General features: G+C 41.3%; 3 protein-coding genes across 3 annotated transcripts; 2 read left to right on the top strand and 1 right to left on the bottom strand.

Moving 5' to 3' along the window:
* The first annotated feature begins 1233 nt into the window (after nt 1-1233).
* Nucleotides 1234-4764, top strand: LOC125899679 (cytohesin 1 interacting protein). Its single transcript, XM_049594139.1, has 8 exons — nt 1234-1481; nt 1820-1869; nt 2022-2076; nt 2210-2312; nt 2520-2613; nt 2735-2801; nt 3200-3266; nt 3490-4764. The coding sequence occupies exons 1-8, from the start codon at nt 1314-1316 to the stop codon at nt 3957-3959; spliced, it is 1074 nt and encodes a 357-aa protein (XP_049450096.1). The 5' UTR covers nt 1234-1313; the 3' UTR covers nt 3960-4764.
* Nucleotides 4765-6745: 1981 nt separating this feature from the next.
* LOC125900012 (uncharacterized) lies at nt 6746-10940 on the top strand. The gene is made up of 2 exons (XM_049594747.1): nt 6746-7493; nt 10141-10940. The coding sequence occupies exons 1-2, from the start codon at nt 6947-6949 to the stop codon at nt 10476-10478; spliced, it is 885 nt and encodes a 294-aa protein (XP_049450704.1). The 5' UTR covers nt 6746-6946; the 3' UTR covers nt 10479-10940.
* A 55-nt stretch (nt 10941-10995) lies between these two features.
* On the bottom strand, nt 10996-20673 carry LOC125900011 (polypeptide N-acetylgalactosaminyltransferase 5). Its single transcript, XM_049594746.1, has 10 exons — nt 19103-20673; nt 18858-19024; nt 16198-16317; nt 14903-15038; nt 14681-14800; nt 14473-14590; nt 13020-13349; nt 12620-12700; nt 12058-12210; nt 10996-11832 (listed from the first exon to the last, which is right to left on the bottom strand). Exons 1-10 carry the CDS (start codon nt 20185-20187, stop codon nt 11695-11697), a joined length of 2448 nt encoding a protein of 815 aa, XP_049450703.1. The 5' UTR covers nt 20188-20673; the 3' UTR covers nt 10996-11694.
* Between the last annotated feature and the right edge of the window lie 2940 nt (nt 20674-23613).

Genomic DNA, 23613 nt, shown 5'->3' with positions numbered 1-23613 from the left:
ATTTGAATGGAGTCTGGTGCGTTTGGCAACTTCAAGGCTGTTTCTGGTTAAGCAAAACAGATCTTACTTTTTAACAGAAAGGTCCTTCTCTGTGTAGTGGAAAAAAGAAGCACTTTAAATGGACATAAATGATGGTGCACAAGTGCCACAAGCCATTACATTCCAGCTTGATCCCGCTCAATACTGGACCAATTTCAAAAATAGTCTCCATTAGTCACTTAACTGTTCAAAAAATATAAATCTAGTCTAAAAACTTGAGCAGAAATTTGCATTCTGTTTCCTCATGTATTACAAAATCATTGATGATCGTGCATCCAATGCTTTTCTGTTGTCCTCCTCACTTTCCTCAAGCAGAAGAAGCGTGCATGCTTTCAACGTAGAGAAATTTGCAATGTCCTGGTGAAATGGGATATCTGTGTTCCAGACGGTCCCGTGGTCGGTTGGCCAACGGCGGTGCTGAGGGTCAGTGGAGCAGAGGGGATTGCTGTGAGGCAATCTGCTCATAAAGGAGTGTTTCAACAGGGTTCATATATACAGTATGAAGGCTCAAAGTGAAAAGACAATGTTCTCTGATATTCTGGTCACCAAAGAAGTGCAGTTGCTGTGCACAGTGAAAGATGATACTCCCTCCCTGCAGATTAAACAGTGCACCTTTTGTAGGCATGGGTGTGGTGGTGGGAGAAGGCTTGTGCACTGTGGTTTAGTTTTCTTTAGCCATCAGCCATTGTCTCCCCGGCTGCCGGCCTGTGTGTGTGTGATCTCCCTTTTGAACACAACCATGTCTGATGCCTTCGATCCAATGACCCATGCTGTCTGTTTGGGGAGCGTGACACTGGCCCCGAGCTAAATCAGCCTTTTGTCTGTCCTCATAAGACAAGTCTCCCTGCTTGGCAGAACACAGGACTCAGGCTTAGACTGAGGCTAAGCCCATTGAGAAACTGAGAGTGAGAGAGGCTGGGAGCAGGTGCCGGTGGAGGCGTGAGGTGGCGGTTTCTCATGCATTACTGATTTCTGACAGACCATAAATCGAATCGCTTAGACTGCAAAAAGGGAAAGGGACTGTTTGAGGGGGAATAAAAAGAGAAAAACTCCAGCCTTTGCTTCTCAAAACAGCAGACCATCCCTTCTCAAGAAAGAAGTCAAAAGACACGAACAGGAAATTAGGTATGTGATGCAGATGTGGGTCCACCACAACCATCACATGACGTGGATTTCCGCTTTGACACATTTTGGCTGCACAGCGGGGCAGGGCCACACAATCACTGAAGAGTTGCTGCAGCAGGACATGATGGTGCTTTGAGGACTACTCTACCATGCAGTCCACCATGAATTTCAATGGACTTCCACGCCAGGGAAGCCAAGAGAGTTACATTCTGGATAATACTCTGAGGAAGAAATGCTCCCTGTGGTACAGACGCTCACTGAGGGGAAACAATGATCGACACCGGCACAACACAGGCTCTCTGCCCAGAGTTTGCAAGGTGAGACAATAGGCCAAGTTGACATATATTTGGAAAATAACATGTAAACACACACACTTCTGCAAACTCTGTCATAGAAACTTGATTGGAGCTGAGATTTTTCTCACACAGTACTGTTTTATAATGAGAAGCAGTTTACTGATTTACCACCAACTAAGTACAGCAGCTCCCTGCAGCTGGTCTAAAAGCCTTTTAACAATTTTAATCTTTTGAGTTATTAAGCACTGTAGGATCAGCATGTTCTAACAGTGACTGACCTCTTTAGTTCCAGGAGAGGTTTAAACCGTGAATTTATTATATTGTTTTTAAAGAGGAACTCTGCAATTCTTCTTTTGCAGCCCAAACCAAGCCGCACCAACTCACTGGTTGATTACGCCGACCCACAAAGGTAAATACATCAAAATCTGATGTGCAGTTCAACTTCAGCCTTCCTACATTTCAAATTTATTGCATTTTTTATGTTTTTGCAATAGATTTTGTATTAAAAGACAATTAAAGTCAGAAAAAATGAAGTTTTTTTGCTTTTCTTTTTTTGCACAGGACCACAATTGTACTGGAAAAACAAGACAATGAAACATTTGGTTTTGAAATTCAGGTAATCACCTTTTATAATTATTAAAATCCCTTTCAATGTCTGATTCTGGAGCAATTTTCATGCTCACTTCAAGTTTAAGAGGATCTTTTTGTGGAAAGGTATTGTTTTCCTAACAAATGGTCTCTTGTTGCAGACCTATGGCCTGCAGCTGAAGGACAGTTCTGCAGTGGAGATGTGCACGTTTGTGCGCCAAGTGCAGGAGGAAAGCGCTGCTGAGAGTGCTGGTCTGACCGCAGGTGAACCACCTACGCCCTGCACAGGCTTTCACACACACACACGAAACCAGCAGACCTTATCATGCCTTTCTGGTGCACATAGATTGACAGATACATCACTTTTTTATACACGCACACACCCATACTGATGCAATAATACCACGCAGCGCCATGGTGAGTTCTCGTAATTGATCAAGTTCCTCTTTTTTGCATCCTCATTTATTGCAGGAGACATTATCGTCACTATCAACGGGGTCAGCATTGAGGGGTCGTCTCATCAGCACATCCTGGATCTGATTAAAGAATCAACCAACACTCTAAAGTGAGTAAAATGAATTAAAACTGGTTGTACAACGAAGCACAGCAGAGGATAAATCAGCTGCATAGCAGTACAAATGAAGGGTGTTGAAAGTGTGTAATTATGTGTTATTATGTGATTTCAGGATGGAGACTGTATGTGGAAACATAGTGAAGCAGATAGAGCTGGAGAAGAGGATGAACCAGCTCAAGGTGTGTCTCTTTAACCCTGCCCATGTTTGTTGTTGAGATACAGCAGCTCTGTGGTTATGTTGCAGCCTACAGACAACTTTACAAAACCACACAAACCCAGCTATTTGTAATGAAAGAGCATAACTGCCACGCAGTTGTTAATTACAGGCTGACCTACTGTGTGAATCAGATCATACTCAAATATTTCACAACTGAACCCACACAGCAGTAGAAATGTGTGCTCTCATACTCTGTAGATAAATGTTCTGAATGTATGAGCTGATAGAAGAGATGTCCACACAAGGACTATGCAGTATTTCACTTTGAGCTTTTCAGGCTTTCATCAGAACATATGTATGAATGTATACACTATAAGAATTTTACTGGAAGTTAAATCATGTTGTTTCTTGCCCATACAGCAAACGCTTCGTGAGAAGTTGGTGGAGCTGCAAGCCCTCTCATTACAGGAAAAGCGGCTAGTGCGAGGTGAGAGGGTTTTGCTCAGCTGTCAGACCACAGCACTTCCTTTCTCACAGCCATTGTCATGCTTCTAAAGCGGCACTGTTCATGTTGTGAATTCAAGTGTAAACTTCAATAAATCAGATAAAAGGAGTTCCCCAGAGTAATGAACACAGACTGACAAACTTCCTGTTGCAAATTTCTCGCCAGCTGCAGCATTTCTCTAACAGGGACTCTGTTGTGTTTTCAGGTAACTTGAACAACAGCAGCCTCCACCTCTCAATGGGCTCCTCAGTAAGTCTGAACTCCTCCTCAGGCCGCTGTGGCCGGCGTTTTTCTAGTGACAGTAGCTACAGGAGCGTGATGACAGATGACAGTGACCAGGCCAGTGTGTTTGGGGATCTGTGCTCTCCCAGCCCCTGCAGTGCAGCCAGCACCACGGATGACGGCTGCTTCTTCTCCAGAGATTTCCCCTCACAGGACTGTGGGTTCTCCTCCAGCTCCAGTCGTCATCACCAATCCCTCTGCCGCTCCAGCAGCTCCAGTTTGGCAGGCAGCAGCAGCTCCCTCTCTCCTTCCTGGGAGGAAACAAGGATCTCCTCCTTGTTCGGTACCCTGCCCCGTAAGAGCAGGAGAGGCGGCGTTCGTAAACACATCCTGAAGTTAATTCCTGGACTCCAGCGATCAGTTGAAGAGGAGGAGACGGGAACAAACACTTAGTGACTTGTTCACATGCTTTTGTTGCAGAAAGAAAATGACTCTATAATGATACCCACACTTAAGGTTGGGTAAACCCTTTTGGCCTTCATGGAAACACAGAGACAATGGACATGTTGGCACTTGGCATTTGTCAAGGTCAAAGTTTACCCAAGAAGGTCCTCAGCCTCAGAGGTGAGCCTGGCTCACTGCTTGGCTCAGACTGGTGCCGGCACAAAAGCATTACGAAAACAATCTTCCTCTGTTTGAATGAATGTATGCAAACAAGATTGTAATGTACATAGATGAGATTATGCATCCTACTAGCTTGAATTAAAACTGACATTTTCCCATGCCATAATCATAGTGGGATGAGCATTAATGAGAATAGTCTGACCTGCAGTAGCTGTATTCGTGTAGCACCTTGTGTTTTTAGACCTTCGTGACCTAAAACACACAACAACCATTCATTTTTCAGGTCAGGTAGACATTTAAAGAGTACCTCTGTCACATTCAGGTGCTGAAAACTAAAACCAAAGCTCTACTCAGTATAGATGTCTGCTCAGTTCAAAACAGGATGTGGGCAAAGGAGGTACTACTTAACCGTTTTCATTTCCATCATTATTTTCAGGCCGTCTGCAACTTTCGGTGTTGGTTCAGAATCACTGACACTGTTTCTTGTAAATTGTGAAAGTGCTTAAATGTGTTTTTTCAATTTCAGCAGCATGAAAACACAGCTTTTTGGGAGAATGTCATGATTTATTTTTTGATATCAAATCAGGAAAATCTGTATAAAAAAGCTTAAAAAAATGATAATAAACTTGTGAAGTCTTACAAACCCTTGCTGTGTTTTCTCTTAGACACCAGGTAATAACACACACTCATTCTAAAGTTACACACTCACGTCAGAGTGAGCTACACTGAGGATTTCTGTTTATGATGAAGGTTTACACACAATATTATTTTGGGTAATGCACACTAGCTTGTAAATATAAAGCTACAACACTTGAGAATAGAAACCTCACACGTTTCCTGTAATAAGCCTCACTTCTTTGGTTTCCTGCTGCTGCTGTCACTGCTGCAGAGAGAGAGCTACAGAGGGGCATCATCACATTAGCACATTATAATAAAGTAAACTGTTTTCCCTCACTCGATGATAACATTCACAAAAACGATTTTATTTTAAAGTAGCAAAACTGAAAGAGTGGAGAGAAATCATTGTAAAAAAGATCACCACCTCTTTTTTACTGTTTTGTGCTATGAAACAGGAAATAAAATGGTTCAGTGCTTCTTATGAAAAGAATTATTATGAAAAGTTGTTTTGCATGTAGACAGTGTTACATGGAAGCACTGAGAGGCAAATGCAGTAAGAAAAAAACACGTTGACCAATTTCCTGTGTCTGATCTAAACTGTGTTCATGACTTAAGAACAGGTCAAGGTTTTGCCAGGATAATTTGTCTGACTTTCCTTACAATAAATAAATAAAATCGGTGAAACAGGTGGGAGAGTTGTTTGACAGTTTGCTACATCATTATTATTATCATTTTATTTTTTGTCGGAATAATTTCTCTCTGTATTTCTTGTTGTAATACTCCTTTCAGCCACAAGAGGCTGACGTGCACCCTGTGTTCTGAAGGCTGTCACGTCTCTTTTCCAGGTTTAGTTTTTCCAGTTTTAATTTCTCCATGCACTCTAAACACACGCCAACTTGCTAGCACACAATATATGTATCTTTTTAGAATATAGGGTAGTGGTGCATTTCAGCCTCTTGTGGCCAGAATGAGCACAAACACATAAAAAAGGTCACCAAAACTGTGTTATAACCGATGAAAAACGAAGTTCTTTGGGCGCCCACTGGCTCACCTGGTGGAGTGGGTGCCCCATGTACAAAGACTGTGAGACAGAGAAAACAATTTAGCTAAGACTTAGACAATGGATCGCCAGATTTTTTGTCTCACTTGCCCCTCAGGGCTTCCATAGAATTCACATCCTTTAATTAAGTAATGGTACTAAAACAACACGTAAAATAAAGGTCCTGCATTCAAAATCCTATTTAAGTAAAAGAACAGAAGTATTATCAACCAGCAAAAGGTGCTGAAGATGCAAAAAAAGGTGGTTCTGCTGTAAAATTAGTCCTATGTCACATTATTAGATTGTCACTATCAAGCATCAGCGTGTTAGCAGGGTTTTTACTGGTGTAGCTTTTTTAGATGGATCAATCTTAAACTACTTCATACACAGTTATGTAGTTCAGTCTTGTGGCCTCCAACCTAGGAGTCAGGCCCCTCCAAAGCATCACAGGATAAATCTAAGGGGTCCTGACATGAGTAATGGGGAAAGAAAAATCCACAAATCTTTACAACTCTTTGTATTTTTGTGAAATACTGGAGAGTGATACCTCTTTGTAGCTCGAACAGTGCTGATGTGTGTTGATAATGCTGTAAGCTTCCAAACTGTTATATCAGCATTTTACTTAAGATGCATTGGTATTTATGTTCACTTAAAACTCAAGACATGAACAGGGCTTAGCTTCTGCACATGTGCAAAACCACTGTTGGCTCAATCGATGAAATACCGTGAAGAAAAACCTATAGGAGAATGTTAATCCAGACTCACGACGTAACAGAATGAAGGTGGTCACCCAGCAGAGATTATCACAGAATGAGTACAATCACTTCATATACAGATGCCAGAGTCACAAAGAGTCTTTGTTGGGGCCAAAACAAAACCCCTGTTCTTCTGTGATTCAACACGCACACAGAATTACATGGTACTAGCACTAGAGAGCACACTAGAGAGCTTGACCTGACACTGCTGACTGAAGCGCAGGATGGATTCTGTCTTCACTCTGACAGTGTAGGATAAGTAGTATTCTGGTAACACACTGGAGCAGACGATGTGACGATGAGAAGTCTGAAGTTGCTTAAACTTTAATTCAGTTTGCAAAAAACAACTAAGAGCATTGAAGCTTGACTATATTCAGTATCACAGGAGAAAGAAAAACAGGCAGATGGAGATGGAGACGACCACAATGCCTCCAAGGAACCCGAGGCCCACAATAGACGAAGATGCACTGGCATCCCAGGTGCTGGAGATCATTGATGGGATCACTCAAGAGGCTCTCCAGACCCCAGAGGAACCTGAAGAGAGAGATATGTGGCTAATGGAGGAGGGAGATGACTCGGTGTTCTACAGTGACGAGGAGCAAGCTCACCAGGACAGAAAATCAAACACATCTTGCGGATTTGGTGCCAACGAGCGTGAGCATCTTGTCAACAGTGTGGCAGCTGATGAGGATGATACAGTGGGAGAAGAAGAATCCATTACTGAGGAAGAAGTCACAGAGTTGGAGACAGAAGTGACTCAGCAGGTTCCTGTGACTGAACAAGAAGAGGAAGAGCTCCAGAGGCCTAAAACTGAGCCTGAGGATCAGTCAGATCCTGCAGATCCAGGGGCACAGGCTATAACTCCAGAGACGTCTGTGAGTGCATGTGGAGAATCACTAAACTGCCCAGCTGCTGACATGCAAACACAGCAGAATATATCAGCAGCAAAAGGTGAGTGCAGGGCAGAAGCAAACGCTAACATTTTTTCCACATGATTCTTTTTCTTAAGTGTTGTTATTCCTCTTTGTGCATGAAAACAATCGTAAAGTTCATTTCTCAAAACATTTTTCAAGGTGTTTTTCCACATATATATCACATGAAATTATACAAATATATTTTAATGCTGTTAAACTAGTGTGTTCACATTTTTTTTTAACAAATTCTAATACTGCTCAATGCCATGCAAAAACATTGAACTTTGCTTATGACTCCTGAGCTTCTCCCCTCTCTTTCTACTCCTCCCTTCTGTACCTACCTCCCCTCTCCCTCATTCGTTTTGAGGGACTTGTGTTGCACTGACAACACCTGGCCAGTGGGTGGCAGTGTATGTCAGTGTATGTCCATGTATTTCCATTGGCTTTTAAATAGCTGTCCACTGTAGTGACCACTATACCTGGAAGGGATAAAGTCCATCAGGGGCGGAGTCAGGTGTTGTAAACTTTCAGGGCTCTGCCCAAATCTAGGGGGGTCCGAGAGAGATTTTTTTCCCCATTTACAGCAGCTATATGAACGCTTTTTTCCAAGACATTTGAAATAACAGAATTCCTCAAAATCTGTACATCATTTAGGAAAATATATGATAGTTACCAAGGAAAAAAAACATCCTGTAGAGCCTACATCCTGTTCTGTATCTAATTGTTGTTCAACTGTCTCCACCACTCTAAAACCATAACGAGTATTGAAAATGATTAACTTTACACATGCCACCTAAACAGATGCAAAAATTGTCTGATGATACTGTATTTTTTCAGGTAGCTCATATTATATAGGGACCCATAAGCTATCAGTCTGATGATGATAAAGCATCTAGAGGTAAGGGCCAATATTTTGGGCTGATGAGGTGTAGCCAGATATCCAAACCAAGATTTCCTCTTCAGTGCTCTGGTCATTTTGGCTAATCCCAATAAACAGATATCTGCATATGAATGCAGATACATTTAAGGAAGCTTGTCATCAATAGCCAGTCAACGATAGCCAATGAGTTCCGAGATTGCATTTCAGCCAATGCATCTCACCTCTCCAGGCGGACTGTTCACCTGCTGTTCAAATGTGACTGGTCAATATTACTTGGACTGCAAACAGAACCCAGAAAACTTATGATACCAAAATCTTTCCCGTCACCTACAGATTCAGCATACATATGCAGGTATCTGTTTAAAGAGATAACTAATCTTTGAACCTACTGTTGTTATACTATGCTGGAGTAGAGTTTACAGAATGAATGTTTAGTTGACAAACATGCTTCATTTGAATCTATGCTAATAATATGGGCTGCTCTAATTGCAAATCAAGGATCCCCAACAATGCCAAGTAAATGTGGTCTTCTATTAAATGAATAGTAGGCCAACAGAGGAACATTTTGCCCAGTTTCTGGGCTTTAAATCATTCAGGGCTGGAGCCTCAGAAACCACTCGTCCGCTCTGCACCTGTTATTGTGCAGGAAAATTGATTGATCAAGAGGGAGTTATTTTGGTTTTAAGCAGAGGTGGGACAAAGTCATTGTTTTGCAAGTCACAAGTAAGATTCAAGTCCTCGCACTCAAGTCTCAAGTCAAGCTCCAAGTCATGACTGACAAGTCCCAAGTCCTAAACTGAGTTTCAATTCTTAAACAAGTCATAATGCACTCTTCACTAAATGTAATGTCATTTTAACAACAGAGAGATAGTACATTTACAAAAATCACGAATGCTTTCTAAAATTATTTATTTGCTAAAACAAGTTTTGTTAAAACAAGGGATGTCCAACTGAAGTTAGTTATAAGAGAGGAGAAGTTCTGGTGCTGCACCTTGGTAGCATGTAGACCATTAATCAATAACACAACAGCACAAATTTTGTAAATTTCTGTCCTGTCTTGTTGTATTCATCATATTTTATATTTGAAAAGTGTCTACATCTGCCCAAACGTATAAGAAATTTCATGTGAGAATATGCTTCCTTTAACCCTTTGAAACCTGAAGTGACATCTCTTTTCTTGTGCAGCTTTCAGGCACCTTTCTTAAGTATTTAAACCTTTGAGCCCTAAGCAAACTGGTGCAGTTTCTTTCAAAAACATGGGAAAAAAAAAGACAATGAGCAACTTGGTAAGCAATGTCCCACAGCCAGTTGCAAGAAAATAATAGATTTTGTTATTTGTAATTATTATTACATATTTAAAATTATGGTACAGAATTATCATCAGTATATTTTTACTTATTTCTTGCAATTATTTGGGGTCATTTCTTCTTTCGTTGCTTGTTGCCTTCTTCCTAGGTTTCAAAAAGTTAAAGTGATATTGTATATTGCCTTGTGTTTTACATCTAAAGGAAATAAAAAGATCAACATTAAAATGAGATGATTTATGAAATGAAGGTAAATTAATTGATATGAGGCACACATTTTAAATAAGATCTTTGGGTTTGGGAAGGTATTGAGTATTTTTCAAGTCAAAAGGCTAAAGTTCAAGTGCAGTCATGAGACACTGGTGTTAAAGTCCAAGTCAAGTTGCACTCTTCTTGGATTTTGTCATGTCAAGTCTAAAGTCATCAAATTTGTGACTTGAGTCCATACCTCTGATGTTTACAGAATACAAAACAGATTTATCCCTTCCTTTTCTCTTTAGCAAATCTACCAGCTGAGAAGAAAGAAGTGACACCCAACCTCGTCCCAGAGCAGATGTCCAGTGCTGAACTCCAGATACCAGGTAACAGGCAGCTTCAGGTGGACCACAAGCCAGAGCAGGACCACAACTTCCATGTCCCCGTGGGGTTTCATCAAAAGCCCAATCCAGGCTACTCCACTCTGCCTCTGCCGAAGAAATCCAGTGGCAGCGCCAGCTCCCAGAAATCCTTCAACCACCTCTCTTCCTCCAAATACAGCACCGTGTCCTACCGCAGGATCCGCAGAGGCAACACCCGCCAGAAGATAGAGGCATTTGAGCACATGATTATGAATTTGTAGGATGGTTTAAAAGGAAAATAAAAACTACCGTAACACAAAAAAGAGCATACAGGAAGCTGATTGCACGTCTACAGTTTACATATTTATTTGTTCTAAAATCTTGTACATGGTATTGGAAAATCTCTGATGTAACTCCAGATTTCATAAAGTCTTTCAAATGAAGAGTGCCATTTATATCTTCTGTGTAGCATCTGATTGGAGAGCGATGCCTAAAAACCATCCCACGTCTAGGATGTACTTCATGTTTTTCATTTGATTGTCTGAGGATGAAAGCATCTTGTTATGTAAGGCAGGTATTTGAGCAGCAGATTACACAAATAAGACGCTCAGGGCTTTATAATCCTATAATAACTATGACGCTGTTTGGTATTAGAGCTTCAGTGTTTTCAGGTGATTTACTGAACACACATACTAACATGTCCCAATGACTGGTGGATAAGGACAAAAACAATAAAGAAAAACATGGTATTAAATCTTTATCTGTCATTTTATTTTTATTTTCTTAAGAAAATGTATTTGATAACAGGCCACAAAATCATGATATCACAGCACAGGTTTATTTTATGTTCCGAGCAAACACTTCCCTCTAGTGTCAAGAAAAAAAATCATACAAAGGAGACAGTCTGTACAACACCTACACCTAAATTATGCAGCATTTAAAATCATTGAAGCAGCTGTTTCACCCATGTGCCTCTTCAAACGTAAAAATATGTGACACCTACAACAGATGTCTCACCGAAAATATGTGATATGTTTAATACAAATGTATACAATGTACATTACATGCAATTTAACTTATGATTCGGTCCCAGCAGAGAAAAAACAAAAAGGAAAAATCACTTTTTTACGTTTCATATCTAAGAGGCACAGTTAATCTTTGGCAGTGAGACGATATGTTGCTCTCAATTTGGAGTGTTCTTGCGCAGACGTTCACCTGAATCCCTTTAGCAAACTCCGGTCCAAATCTTCCTAAACAGAGAGAAGACACTCTCTTTCCTCTGGCACTTAAAACTCAAGGTCAGTCCATGCTGATATGATACAAAGAGAAGCATTGCACATCCCCACACCCTGTGCGTTACACCACACGTCACTGTCACCAAAGTGCTTCCCACCTCCTCCGGACAGTCGTGTGCTGAGTCTGGACCGCAGACCGTGCTGTAGTGTGAAGCCACTAAAGGTCTCTATAGTGCATGTTTGACACGTTTCAGTCTCATCACTAAGCGTGGTAGTGTGTGAACTGCCACTTTTGGAAGGCGTTTCTGGTTTCACACGGATTGAGGTGGAGAGTGTCGCCCTGAGGCCCCGCCTCCAGGCACATGTGGTTGGAAATGTACTCTGCTATGAGGTGCTCCGCCTTCACAAAGACAAAACAGGAAACATGATTAGCAAACAAAGCGTTGGCCTCCAAGCACTCTTTGATTGTACTTCATTAACTCCCAGCTGAGAGCAACTTTTTGAAGCAGGCGTGTCCTGTTGTTTTAAATACAGAGACTGAGAGCGTCTAAAATGATAGAGCTGAGAAAGGAAAGGAAAATAAAGACACTACCCAAAACAAGCAGCACGCCCAAAGTCAACCTACCAGAGCGGAGTTGGAGGATTTGTGAAACCAACGGTGTTCGGGCTTGGTGTTGTCACATAATTGTAAAATGAAGCCGTCGCCCTTGCCGTGGGGAGCGACACATAGATCTTGCTGGCGAACGTGCCTCATCCAGGTGTAATTAAAGTGCTGACTCTGAATACGAGAGAGAGAGAGAGAGAGAGAGAGAGAGAGAGAGAGAGACAGAGAGAGAGAGAGACAGAGACAGAGACGGGAGGGTGACAAGGGTGTAATTATGCTCCATGAAAACTGACAGATTTTGAAGGATGGCTCAGCGGGGCTGCTCTGAATCCAAAAAGACCACATTTAGAAAGGCCTGGTCCCGTCATGGACTTCACCCTTGTTTATTGTGGCGTCATTCCTGTCTTGAATTTGATTGCATTCCTCCTGATTTGGGTCTATTCCTGGATATATATCTCTATTGTGCCCCCACCCATAATTACAACAAAGGCCAAAATTCCTCATTATCTGCATTTTTTCCTGTGAAAAACTAAACACTTGCTGTTTATTTTCAGTCAAATAATCTGTGAAATAAAATACCCACCTGCTTGCTGAGATCACACGTCTCAAACGACAAGGAGCCTTTCTGCAGACTGAGGCATTTTCTTAAACCACGATTAAAAACCTACAAGGACAAATTAGATGATAAGAATTTTACTAGAGAGAAAAAACAGCAATGCAAACATTTGGGTGCTCATTCGAGTCACACATGACAATGAGCCTTGTTGCTGTCCGTCAATGAATCCCGATAGAAAGCTGTCACAAGCTTTAATGGACAGCTATTCTTTGTTCCAAAGGAGCACAATCACAGTCTGTGTTTGAGCCGATTCTGTTAAGAGCTTCTCAGCAGAGATAACAATAGCTTCATAGAGGGAAAGCAAACAAGCGTTCACTTTTAAAAGATCCTTTAGTGAAATGCAAACAAAGCTTATTCATGTACATACCAGGCCTTCGGCTTTAGCTAAAGGAGCATTCATTTCTGGATACACGTTCTCCAGGTACCACTTGAAGCTCTTGCATTTGAGCCTCTTCCTCAGCTCAATCTGCTCAGTGAGGTTGCCGATGTTAATGGTCTTTTTATCCAGCAGGTGGTGGTAGCCGTGGCCGTAGAAGAGGTCCTTGTACTCGTCCAGCCAGACCTCTGCCACCCTCGCTAGGTTACGCTCCACTGTCTTCTGCCTGTCTTTGGGGAACTTGTAAGGATTCTGTCCACGGAAGATGTGTCCCACTCGAGAGCAGGGGATAATCTCTATTTCCCCTCCACACATCCAGATCTGTTCAAATGGCAAAATACAGGACCATGTGAGTCATGTGAGAGATGTTCAGGGGAGTTTCCGAACACCTGTTGACAATATTCCTGTATTAATTGACTGATTCAAAGTCCCACTCCCCTGAGTGGGGTCGGATAAGCTTGACAATAAGACACTTGGCAACACCAGTTGCTGTGAAGCGACAATGCTAACCACTGCACCACTGTGCTACCTACAGTACTGGTCTTCTTCCAAATCTCTTTAACGTTACCGCAGAAATAAGGACGAAGCAAACCTGGCTGATGTTAGTGATGTGACATTAGGGTAACTCCTTTTGATGTAGCTTTACGTTAGCTAGCTTCTTAGCTTGTGTTTTGCTAACATCAGCTTACTTAAGATGCGACCATTGTTATAAACAAGTTATTTGTAGAGTGTCGCTTATACATGCCCTCCAGCCACATCTTTTAACTATCTTCACAATTTGGTTTTCTTTTCAACAGAGACGCACCTAACACATAGGATATCCCACGGCCAAAACACGTGGCACAAGACATCTGCAGGCCTGCAGCGGAGCGTGACCATTATAATCAACTGAAGCTGCTGCACTGACCATGGAAGTTGCCCTTTATCCCATGGGTGCTGCTCAACGCTATTTTTACATGGCTGTTCTAGTTTTTTTTTTCCCTTTCATGCGGCTCTGCTTTCCTCCGACAGGTGAAACTACATACAACTGAATAAAAAACGAGTACAGTCTGTGTAAAAGTGATTATAATGAATACCTTATTGTACCAAAGGCAATGTGACGCAGCAGTGCATCCTTGCGGGTATTTTTACATTTCAAATTAAAATATATAAATCAAATCAGTGATCCCATTAATCCCATCCCATTCCCACTTGGCAAAACTCACTCTACGCACAATGAAGCTGGCAGCAGCTACATGCTGCAAGAGCGGACTCTGTGTAGCAGGTAAAAAACCTCACTCCCCTCCCCCTACTTGACACATCCCATCATTGCCTCATGTATTTTGACTGTAAATGTAACAGGAAAGGGGAGAGTTGACTAAGGTTCTGCTGGGTGCTTGCTCAACTGTTATTGGATCAAAGAGTGAAAAGGGGCTTAGGAAGGTCAACTAGATGTGTGTTATACCTTAAAAGAAATCTCCATGTTCTCCCCACCCCATACGTCCAGGCCAGAATCATAGGCACCAAGCTCATAGAAGTATTTTTTGTCTATGGAGAACAGGCCTCCGGCCATAACTGGACATCTGTAAGATAAAAATCAATAAATTAAAATGCCGTAGAAGTAATATAAAATCATATGAAAATATGAATATGAAAATGAACTGTTTTAGTACTTTATGGGATCTGAGATGCTCATGTTGTTCTTCTTAATGTACTCGTCTGACAGTGCGCTCCAGCCAAACACCAAAGGCCATTTGAAAATACCTCTTTGGAAGTTGTCAACCAGCATATAACTGAGGAGAAAGAGCCAGAACCGAACATCAGAATTACTTTTCCCACTATATTATAGTAGAAAACATGATGACATCACATGTACTGCTTGTTGAGTGTGTCACCTCATGTCCTTATCACTGATGACTTCAATAACTGGGCAGGGCACCTTCTTGCGATCCAGATAAACTCTCTCAAGCAGCGGCTCCAGCCAGCCCACGTTACACTCAATGTGGGAGTCAAGGAAGGTGAGTACCTCACCTACAGTGTGTAAAAGCAAAGCAAACATCCTGCTGTGGTTAAACAAATAACCACAACTACATTTTAACAGTGTAACCTGCGTAGCAGCCCAGAGCTCTCTGAAATGCAGTTGCTCATTTAAATATATAAATAACACGCATAAGGAGTACATGGCAAATACCCAGGAGAGCAGGTGCGTGTTTGTGTTGGTTTCTACTGGTAAATAATGTGCAGTGCAACTCAGTAGGACCTGCTCTAATGTTTCAGTGCTGCATTTGATACGAGACTATTATCCCATAGATGAACTTTGATTCTTATGTGTCAGTGCATGCACATATCTACTAATACGTGTGCTGTGATGCAAATGGAGGTGAATCAAATCCACAAGCGGTTTGGCTTTGCAAGATACAGAGGCTGGGTCACAGACTTTGTGTACTTTTGACCTATTTAAAATCCATTTGCCTGCGTCTGTCTCAGGTTTCACGGACAGAGAAGAGTTTATCGTAGACAAATATGTTATTCATTAAAGTAGAAAGCGAAGACTTGACTCTCAATGTGGGCATTTTTGACTGACTGAGAAAAGCTGTTCTAACTTTACAGCAAATGGATGTTCACCTCAAAACGTTGCTCTTTTAATCACATTATCTAAAACCCACAACATTTTTAACCCCCCATTAAACAGTATCATAATCCCTCAACCAAGATTAACTTACTTTACATGAGTGTTAAAAGGACATTTACAGCTCCAGACTTGATCTGTTTACATGCTTCTGCTTATCTGATTAGCTCAGTGCTGAATAAACATGGCCTATATAAACAGTATGTCATTTTTCTAAACTGTACTTCTATCCATGTCATATCGATGAGCATGATACAATACTCCATACAGTTATAATCCTGTGCAGCAAGACAACACACACACACCTCAAATTACAGCAGTGTTCTTTCAAAACTTGCACACAATTATGAAGCAACACTGCAGTTTGGATAATGGGAGAAAATGACTCACTGGGAGATGTCAAATAAACACAGGAGCAGCAATTACATTTAGCCATTCCCCAAAAGACATGCTTGTGTCTGACCGCATGATTTGACACATTCATGTAAACACCCTTCATCCATGCCTCCATCCCCTCTCTACATATGTGCATATATATATAAATTATACATTAAAGGTTACCTTTGGCTACAGCGGCTCCGGCCAGCCTGGCCCTGATCAGGCCCTGCCGCTCCTTCAGGCGGATGATTCGCACTTTGGGAAACTGGGACATGTATGTATCTAACTGCTCCTTCAGATAGTCTGTTGGAAGAAAATATTACACATGATTTTACAACACTGACAGCAGACAAAAGCGCATACAGCTTGAAAAGCCAGACACCAAATAATGGGCAGATCTTTAATAACAGCTAAAGGCTTTTTGAGTCACTTTCTATTGGCATATTAACTGAAATAATTTGCATTAAAATGTTAGCTGCTGCGTATTACGTAAAAGCTCCAACATGTCACGAGCAGTCAAACAGCTGAGGGCTGTTCTGGGTGCATTAAATAGAGCCTGACTCATAAATTGGCTCCCTGATCTGATCATCTTATCAAAGACACATCAGCATTGGCACATAAGTCGGCTGATAAGTGACATCAAACTGCAGTACACAAATACCAAATATTGTTGTTTACAGTAATTTTGAAATAGTGTCATAAATAAACAGCTTGTCCATCAGAGAGTGTGGTCAAGTTTATCATCAGCTGTAAAATGTCTCGCTCAGTGTGTTTTGTCACAACTCCTTTGTCTTAAATAGCTACAAACTAGTCCATACCCATTGGTAGCTTTGTCACCTTCTACCTATGCCAATCCTCAATGCCTATGTGAAGTTTCACATAGACTGACCACGTCAGTGAATAGAAAAACGTGGGACAGACACAATGACTGACTGACAGAATGACACACTGACAGTTTCCGTGATTATGTACAGCATACCATACCATGCCTTAGTCATACCAAAAATTAAAAAACAAACAAACAAACATTCGGCCACAGGGGGAGCCACAGCGATTGGTCACATTTTAGCCATTTTTAAGCATTTTCTGTTGTTATAGAGCCACCCAGTTGGTGCTTTTCAAAAAATTCAAAATGGCGGAAAATCTATATAACCGGAAGTTATGGATTCTTGAGGCAAATTTGTTCCTCACGAGGAGAGGCATCTCTGTGCAAAGTTTCATGTCTCTACGACATACGGGGCATGAGATATGCCCAATCAAAGTTTGCAATTTCAATTGGTTGCTATAGCGCCCCCCCTTTGGCCAACTGATGTAATATTGCTTCATTCGCATCCTCCCATGACCCTCTACCACTGTGCCAAATTTCACATGGATTGACCAGGTCAGTGAGGAGAAAAACATGGAACAGACACACCCACAGACATAGTTTCCATCGTTATATAGTAAGATACGGGATAGTTTTTAGTAACATTTGTTTTATACCATCTCCAGATCTCCAACACGCCAGAATTGTGCTATATTTTTTGATACTAATGAACTTCAATGAAACTTACACTGGTCTACACTTCGCTGCATGTGTGTTCTCAAAGTAAGAAATGTATGGGTTTATGTGAAATAATAATAATGCTAACATTTTGTATATTGTTATCAATTTTGCCTCAAAACAAAATAAGTATACCAGGGCTGTCAATCCATTAAAATGTTTAATTGCGATTAATTGCATCATTGTCCCTTGTTAACTCGTGATTAATTGCAAATTAATGTACATTAAAGGGATATTTTTTAAGTTTTTAATACTCTTATTGACGTGGGAGTGGACAAATATGCTTGCTTTACGCAAATGTGTGTTTATTATTATTGCAACAATCCAAAACAATGATATATGCTGTCCAGAATATTCTCCAGATTAACCTCAAAGGTGATGCATGCTTGAAAATATGCTGAAAACATATCATGGCAAACTCAGGTCCAACAAGCAACAACAGATGGACATATTGATCCGAATGTAACGTTACACTTGTTAAGGTTAACTAAACATCCCCTGTTTTTTAAGCAGCTCGAAGTGCTCTGCTGGTAACTAAATTCACATTGACTGTCAATGAAAATAACTTTGGTCTCGCTGAGGGAACCATCTGGCTTTGAAGCTAAACTTCCCATTCAAAAACCACTTTCTTTGTCCAATTCTGTCCACAGTTTGTTTCTGCTTGCTATCCACAACGTTACTGCTGCATCGCTTCCCTGTTTCCCAAACGACGGGGTGGGCCGAGGGTCATAATCATAAAAAGGTGCATGCGACAATCGCGCTTAAAAAATTAGTGGCATTAAAAGGAATTTGCTTTAACTCGTTATTAAAGCATTAACTTTGACAACATAGTAGAAGTGTCAGGGAGAGGTCTTAAGTCACACAATGTTTACCAAGTGTGCATTAATTAAAATATGATAAAGCAACTAAACAAAAGCATCAACATTTTTATGTAACAGACCTTCAGTCAGAGACATTTTTAAGAGGCAGCAGCAATTAATATAGTCAGAAAAATAATGCCTAATCATTAGACACATTGTGATTATTAATACTGAATATATTCAGTTTTAGGCCATAAACAAACAAGTGTATCAACTTGAGCACAACTCTGTACATAATGCCTGTAAATATATCTCTTTTTGGCACACTGTGCACCGCAGACCAGCCAGAAGGAATAACACACCTCTGATAATAAAAGCCTAGTGCTCTGTGTTATCATTTTTATCAGTTCTCTGGTGCTCTAGTTGTTGCAGTAGTCAATTTTTGTCCCCCTGAGGAGACCCATTCAAGGTAACACACTCTACCGGTGAAGCATTATTACCTTTGGTGCTGAAATCATCCACCAGAATGATCTCTTCAAGGAGGTGTGGTGGCGATCTGTTGAGCACACTGTGCACAGAGCGAAGCAGCGTGGACCACACTTCATCCACAAAACAGAAAATCACACTGGTGGAGGGCAGGTTATCATGGACCAGGCTCTGCGCACACCTGGAACATCACAGCAAAAGCAACTCAGTTTGGTAGTCAAAGCACTTAGAGAGATAAAATATGCAGAACAGGACTCACATATCAGGCCTGGTGTCTGGGATGGCACGGTCGACCGGGATCTTGTCACTCAGGTAGACATTAAAATGCCCTTCGTCCCATCTCTTCTTCACTTCAATATCTTCGTTAAAGGCCACAACTGCTGCCTGACCAAACTGGCCCACTGCGTTGGCATCTCTGGGTGCGTTCGTCACATCCAGAGCGAGCACTTTGTGGACACCTGGTTTTCTGACGGCAGTGGCGTTATCCTTGGAGCCCTCTGCTGCTTGGAGCTTGATTGCAGGTTTGGGGGTTTCCTTCGCTGCCTTTAGGTCATGTTTCTCCTCTGTTTTATTATCTAAAACCTTTTGTTCTGCATCCTTGATTTGAGGTTTAGATGTTGTGTTACCAGGGTGTGGAAGCTGACTCACTTTTGTCCCAGTCTTGCTCTCAGGGTCATCCTTGCCTTTTGAATCAGCTTTGTCCTGAGCGTTTTGTACAATGTCTCCCGTGTTGACGGGTGGCAGGGGAGCATGTTCGTTTTCCTGAGCACCAGGAGGCACTAGAGTTGCATTAGGCACTACTACAGGTAACACCACTTTAATAGAGCCATCCATAGCTCTACTTTTCTCTACTTTTGTCCCATTCACATCCAGGTTTACGGCTTTTTTCTGTGCAGGAACATCCTGCTTTGGTGTGACATGCTGTAAGGCAGGTCCATCTTTATGTTCATTAGCAGCAGGTTTAGGGTGGTCATCTCCTTGGTTATGAAAAGAGTCCACTTTGTTATCCTCTAAAATTTGATTCTGTATCTTACCTCCATGTCTGTATACTTGGGCCAGTTTGACGCTTGAGCTAAGTGGTCCTTTCCCAGCATGTGTAACATCAAAGTCCACCCTCTGAACTGGGTGCTTGAACCCCCTTCTCATCCCCTGGGTCACCCTGAACTGCTGCTGTTTAAAAATCTCCCTCTCTCTTATCACTTTCTCCTTCAGCAGCTGACTGTTCACATCGTTTATTGATAACTTGAGTGCTGCCATGTCGAGCAGCAGCCAAATGACAGAGGCTATGAACACAAACGCGAGTACCCTCCCACTCCCCCTCAAGTATCTCCTCACCTTCATCATTCTCGGCTTTTTTAAAAAAAGGAAATCCACGCGAAAACATACAAAACGTCAAAGTATCATACTGTGTGGGCCACTTCTGAGCTGTGGGCAAAGTTTTCTTGTCTTTGGAGAAGTTAGCTGCCTGCGTGGCATGCTAGAAATATTACACGAAGCAGAAGCGGTAGTCGGTGTTGCCATTCATGGATTACAGCAGTGTCGGACACAACTGTAGCCGAGCACAAAGGTACAATGTGAGGTTATTTTCTCATACCGTGTCACTCCATTCACCTCCAACCGTTGGGGGACATTGTGTCCGTGCCGCAAAAACTTCTTCGTCACTAAAAGAAAGTTAGCTAAAGTTGTCGGGTTGTTCGAGTCTCCACGCCACAACTTTGACTGACACACGGTTTTGTATGAGGACGTAGCGACCATCAACTTCCACCCTGTCAGTAAACTCTGATTGGACAGATTGGCAGGACAATCTCGGCCTACGCGGAGCTAACGGCAAGCTAGCCGGAAAAAGCTAGAGCGGTACCGGAAGTGTGGTGTCTACCCTCCAAAATAAAGCGTTCAACATGCAGCCATTAAAACAGGGAGTAGCAAATCTGAAATATGCAACACTCAAAGTAGCACACACTTCTTGTCCCACAAAATAATAAATAAATAAATAAATAAAATAAAAAACGAAATTAAATTAAGCTTATTTTTGACCCCACTCAATATCTTTATGAGTCAAATTGGCAGCAACAACAACTGTGTCTCAGCCATATTCATCCCTTTTTAATGTGTCCTATTTATGCTTTATGTTTTCATCTATGCTACTACTTGTGTTTTCTCTATTTGCGGGAGTCTATTTATCCTAAATGTTGTGTATGTGCTGTGAAACTAGTGAAGATGTTTCCTTACTTTGTTTGTGTTTTCTGAAGTTACAGTGAGTTGAGGTCTCAAGGTCACTTTATATTACTCCCTTGGGCAAGATACTGAACCCCAAATTGCTCCTGATGGCAGTTTCATCGGTGTGTGAGAGCTTGTACGGTAGCCTCAGCCACCAGTGTGTGACTGTGTGTGAATGGGTGAATGTCACATGTAGTGTTAAAGAGCTTTGAGTGGTTGGAAGACTAGAAAAGTGCTTTACAAGTGCAATCCATTTACCATTTACTATAAACTAAAGGTGCTACATTATTAAAAGTCCAATTTCTTTTAAAAAAAAATTATAAAGCAGGTATAGGTGATACATAAATACTGTGATTGTATCAAAATGCTCAATTAGAAGAGAAATGCTCGCAGTCTTTAATCAGAAACTGTGCCTTTAAACGAGCCGCTAAGACTGCTAGCAACTAGCTGCAACTGCTGCCACCGTGACATTACAGTTATTCTCTGGCTACAGTGACGGTGCCTAGATGCCAAGCATGCAGATGTAGAAAACCTGAAAATACTGACAAGAGAGAGCAGACTGGGAAGGGTGGCTCAAAGAGACAGATGCTAAATTGGAGCATTTCAGACAGAGGGTGAACAAAGATATACTCAGGCAGATGGTATGAAAAAAATGTGCTTGCTAAACATTACATCATGCTAACATATTCTAGTAGAAACCAGAAATACAAGTATGAACCTGAAAATGGGCATAACATGGGACCTTTAACTTGGTCAGGAGCTTCTGACCAACTCATCAGTGTTGAGGAGTAGTTAGGCTACATGTAGTTCAGTTAGTTAGTATTTGCTTAGTAGTTAACTACTTTGGGTCATGTAGTTTTTCTGTAGTTTAATAATTACTTTTTTTTTTTGCCATGCAGTACAGTACAATACTACAGCTCACTGGTCAGGCTTGTCATTTAATGACCACCTGATATTTGATTAAAATCACCTCTGGTTTGCAACCAAGATGTCTGTGAATAAATACCACGAATTTCCTCCCCAAATTTACACCCCAATAACTGCTCCTCTCTTTGAAACATACTCAGGCTGCCAAGGTGACGACTGCCCTGCCATAGTCCCAAATCAAACTCACCTTCACTTTGCGAAGTAGTTATATCATCATGTAACAATATGTAATTCCAGATTTAGATTGTGATCCTGTGATGTAGTTTGGTTGTAGCTGAATGACCTCTCATTGTGACATATCTAGGCTAGTAGTTTAGTAAACTACACTGCAAATCACATGGTCCTTCTTGAGAGTCTGCTGGTTGCCATGCTAATGCAGATATCTAAACTTTCCACAACACTGATAATCTCTACTATGGGTGTTGGTATGTCTTTCAAATTTGGGGGGCACATGAAATGTTCTGGGGGTTTGTCTCCAAGAAATTTTGTGCATCAAACATTAAATTTCTTGCATCCTAGTGAATTTTTCTGCACTGATTTGTGCCTGTTTTGTACCGGTTTATAGGAGAAAAGGTTTCCGTTTATAATGGCTACTTTTAATGTTTTTATTAAGATGGGGGATCCTAATGATAAAGGCAGTGAGACCTTCAGAGCAAGTGTTTTGTGTCCCTGTCTCTATAATGACAACTTTACTGTGTAGGTCTAAACCGGAAGCGACTTCTTAACTCGTTAGTTTTAAAAACTTGACATTACGTCGGCAGAAAGTAAAGCCACCGGCGTCAAACTGGAAGCTATATTTAAAGCTGAATGTGCAGCCTGACAGTGACTGATAGGGCCGGGTATGAAATTCTTGAGTCAATGGTGTGTGTGTGTGTGTGTGTGTGTGTGTGTGTGTGTGTGTGTGTGTGTGTGTGCACACTGTGTTTAGAAAAGCTCTGACGTCACAAGTTAATACTTCGATTCCAGTGTCTCAAACCAGTCAGACCTGCACGGTCAACAATGCAGGTCACACACCTTAAATGTGGCTCAACTTGATTTACCTCTGCGATTGATGTGGAATGTGTGTGTGCAGTCACACTCAGTGCAGGTGAGTTTTATCAATGTGCACCACATGCAAAAACATTAAGAGACCCAGAGTCGCCACAATTACAACTTAGATGGTTAAACGTAGCTGCAACTGTTTCAACCATGAAGTGAATAATCATTTGGGCTGGCCTAGTCCAGAGAATGTCTATAGGGATTCTTTCTATTGTGTCCTTCTACTTTTATTACCTTCCTATGTGTATGACCACAAACATATACTTCAAGATATGATTCACGTGTTTTGTGACCCACAGCCTTGAAAGTCCACATATTCAATACAATGATGGTTATAAATCAGAGAAAAGCAGCAAATCATCACACTGGAGAAGCTGGAAATTGAAAAAGGACTCAGCAATTAATCAGTTATCAGAACAATCAACTTATTGATCAGTCTGAGTGTTGTTTCAACTTTAATTTATTTGTTTTTGAGTTTATGTTCCTGTATATAGAGACATAAAGGTCAGTATGTTAAGATATTTAGATCTTTAATGACAGGAAACAAAACAAACAGGTACATTTTCATATTTTATGCTTTCATATTTC

This window comes from Epinephelus fuscoguttatus, linkage group LG13 (assembly GCF_011397635.1).
Source record: "Epinephelus fuscoguttatus linkage group LG13, E.fuscoguttatus.final_Chr_v1".
NCBI classification, from domain to species: Eukaryota; Metazoa; Chordata; class Actinopteri; order Perciformes; family Serranidae; genus Epinephelus; species Epinephelus fuscoguttatus.
This window is presented reverse-complemented; position numbering and strand designations above follow the sequence as displayed.